A 3,563-nucleotide genomic window follows, 5' to 3' on the forward strand; every position below is an offset into this window, starting at 1 on the left:
CACTTGGCAAAAGGAATTGCAGCACTTCCAATTTTTCAGTTTAGGTAAATATTTTCTTATGAGTTGAAAATGCTCAACAATAAGTATTTTATTCAATTCATTGAAACAAATATAAATTTATCACCCATTCTAAGTTCCTCCAATGTCCTCCATCCAAACATACAACTGAGTGGAGGCGGAAGTAATTTAAGCAAAACCATAAGAGCTGGTATGTGCACAATATGCATCATTCAGAATAAGCTATAACTGTTACAATCATAAAGTGAACACACATAAAGCTCTTCTATAAAATTTTCACCTGTGTTTTACTCCCATCCAAACGCATAGTAAGTGTCATCCAAAATTTGCATGAAGTGTTTCAGGAGTGAGCATGTATAAGTTTGTACAAATATCACTAACAATTTGTTATTGGATTAAGATGTGGGCAATTTAGTTGATAGAAGTATAAATAATACTATCATTTTCAGTGACAGTGTCAACAGGTTACCTATAATATGAGCTCTAAAAAACAATCAAAGACTACAAAGTTGGCTGTTTCCCATCCTCTGCTGGAAAGACTGGCCTTGGTAAGTGCTCATAAACATTAATCATAACTTAGAAGAGTTGAGGACTTGAGGGTCATACATACTATCATCTCTTGTGTACTTTTATCAGCGGAATCAGAGATTTTGCTGCTGTTTATTTATTCAAGTATTCACTGAAACATGGTATATAAGAATTGTTGAATGTTTAGAAAAAATAGAATGAGAATAACCACTCACTCCATCTTTCATGAGTATAATTTATTTAGTAGTTCTAAGAGAAGAACAGCAGCAGAGTCTTTGGCCTTCTTGACACTGGGCATTGGCTCTCCAACACATTCATCTGTCCATCCTCTATCAGTAGTATTGACGCGCACCGCAAATGTGAAACGCTTCGCATGTGCTGGACCGCCCTCATTCACACATCTGCATGTTTTAAGTGAAAAAAGTTATCCTATTATCAAAGTTCCAGAGTTGGCTCTTGTTGGGATCCATACAACACAAAAAAACATAAGTAACTAACATACCGATAGAATGGCATAGGCCAATTTCTTCGCAAACAAATATCGTTTAATGTTTGTCTGGTAAATGTTTGGTTTCCATTCTTTTTCCCATTTTCATCATTCTTCTGATTCTTTGCCACCTCCTTTTCTTTCAAAGCAGCTAGGGCATTTCTGGCAGCTAATTTCTGAGCCATTTTCTTTTGTGGATTTTGAGCGGCCCCAACTTGCACGCCATCAATGAATACTTCAACAGTGGCCAGATTGCCAACACGACTTGCTCTGTATTCTAAGCCTTCGGCCTGCTGCTGGCATCGCTCTTGCAGCTCACGCACAGGATGCATTGGCAGAGTCTCTGGTGTAACCATGGGATGCAATAGAGGCTGAAAAACCTGGGAAGATCAGAAAACTCCATCAATTTTTATTTTTATACTTCCATTTTGGCAAAACATGGGGAAAAAATTGCCAAGCCATGTAGGTTTGAAAGGTGGATGCCAACCTTCCAAACGATAGTAGTATCCCTTCCACTATCAAGAAAAATGGAGCCAGCAATAGATTCAACAATGTCACCAAGGACCTTGGGAGCTTTGCAGTCTCCCAGGCCAAAGGAGTTAAATCCCGGCTTTGACAATTCATCCTGAACTTCCTTGACAAATTCTTTGATCTGCACACAACAAAATTACGTCGTCAGCAGAGATTGGGAGAATAGGCACAGGTTATAAGATCTGTCTACAAGCAATAATCTGAAAGGCCTCAGAAAGAAGACCTGCTTTTCTAAGGCACTAGACCCATGTCGGAGATGCACATGAAGATTGTGTTTAACTGCAACACGAGCAAAATTTTCATTATTTACAGCAGCAGCCCGAAGGTCAGTCAATCGTCCCGGTGGCAAATTTGTGTAAGTGAAAAACAAATGCCTGGTAATAAGATGGTCCAAAACTGCATCACCAACAAATTCCAACCGCTGATAACAGGATACTCCTGATGATGGTCTGGACGCATGAGTAATGGCTTCTACCAGAAGCCCCCTGTCTTTAAACTTCATATTCAAAGCACCTTCTAAAGCATCAAAATCAACACTCCTAAGTATGCTCTCTGGAACATTGAAAGGCTTTCTTGCACAGTCCATCTCATCAGGATCAAACTCTATCTGAATGCCAATCCAGTTCATAAGGTGGTTAGCGGCACTCTTACCTCCTTGGACATAATATACACCAATGAGTGCTTCCACAACATCAGCAAGTGTCTTGCTGGACAGTACCCTGTAAGAACTTGAATCACTCTCAAGCTCACCATCTTCCAGCTCATCTTCATATTCATCAGTGTGACAATCCATTCTCTCAGTGTTAGAAATGGATGTATCCTGGTCAAATAAAGTTGACTCTCCATCCTTGGTATCCTCATCGAAGACAGGCAGTACCCCAGGAGCCGCCCATCTTGATGGGGCAAAGCGATCTGCTTGAATATATGATTGAAGGCCTTTACTTAATGCATACTGATATAAAACCATGTTGCTGACCATTTGTTGCCTCATCCTAGTAAGTTGGCCCTCATGTTTCTGCGGGTATTTTAGGAAAAGAAATCGACTAACGACCCATTTCAGGTAAGCATCTCCAAGAAGCTCTGCCCTTTCATAGCAGAATGTCTCCTGACAAGATGCAGCAGTCAAGGCCTCCAAGATCTGTTCATGTAGAAGTAGAACACATGGGGTTAACAACAAAATCTAGCACTAAAAGCTAACTATCTTGAGCTGAGAAGATACCTTCAAAGCCTGCACAGGATAATTTATCATATTCCTAAGCTGAACTGCAAGTAGCATACTTTCAACCCTCCTCATGATTGAAGGCAATCTCTGGGCACCCCGAACAAGTGATCCAGGAAGAGGGTGTACTAGGCATAGTTCAGGAGGAAGGAACACGTAATATGTTTTGTCATGAGATTCTTCAGATTCTCCTTCATGTGCTACAATAATGACATGTGACATTTCCAATCGATGAAAAATCTATAAATTTGAAGAACAAAATAATTTGAGGATAGAAATCATCAAAACGCACCTTCACTGTGTTCGAATCGAGGGGAAAGAAGATTCTTACAGTATGACACACCACGCCCTCTTATAAGCGGTTGTTGCTTGTAAATCAAATCAACCCCATACCTACAATAAATCAACAAAATAACAAGTAGCCACATGCACCCTCTGTTGTACAGGAGGAGACAAAGTTTCTCTGATCTGGAAGGATCAACAAACTATTGGCACCTTCCGTGGGATATTGTTGGTAAGTCCCTCACATTTTAAAGGTGGCAATAGAAGTTTCCTTCACAGATCAAGATTAGCTCCTTGCTCTTCCCAGACAACATTCGTGGTGCACATTGGCAATCAAGTTATCAAAAGAAAAGGTTAAAAGATGGTGAAGTGGGAGGCTTGTTTTGACGGAAAAAGTATCTTCAAATCAAAATGGTAAACATCTTAGAAAATATTATAAACTAAAAGAGAATGCTCATCATACTTTTGCTTGTAATAATCAGCATATGAACTGTACTC

The 3,563-nt window shown here is 39.8% G+C and overlaps 1 protein-coding gene across 1 annotated transcript in view; it reads right to left on the minus strand.

Moving 5' to 3' along the window:
• LOC107646133 (endoribonuclease Dicer homolog 1) overlaps window positions 264–3,563 on the minus strand; it is a gene marked incomplete at its 5' end in the record, with an annotated part of 10,136 nt that continues 6,836 nt past the window's right edge. Inside the window, 7 exon segments of the mRNA XM_021104216.1 lie at window positions 264–947; window positions 1,049–1,413; window positions 1,521–1,685; window positions 1,788–2,702; window positions 2,784–2,983; window positions 3,076–3,176; window positions 3,529–3,563. Coding sequence (XP_020959875.1) covers window positions 770–947; window positions 1,049–1,413; window positions 1,521–1,685; window positions 1,788–2,702; window positions 2,784–2,983; window positions 3,076–3,176; window positions 3,529–3,563 — 1,959 coding nt within the window.

The sequence above is a fragment of the Arachis ipaensis genome, chromosome B06 (genome assembly GCF_000816755.2).
Source record: "Arachis ipaensis cultivar K30076 chromosome B06, Araip1.1, whole genome shotgun sequence".
In the NCBI taxonomy this organism is placed as follows: domain Eukaryota; kingdom Viridiplantae; phylum Streptophyta; class Magnoliopsida; order Fabales; family Fabaceae; genus Arachis; species Arachis ipaensis.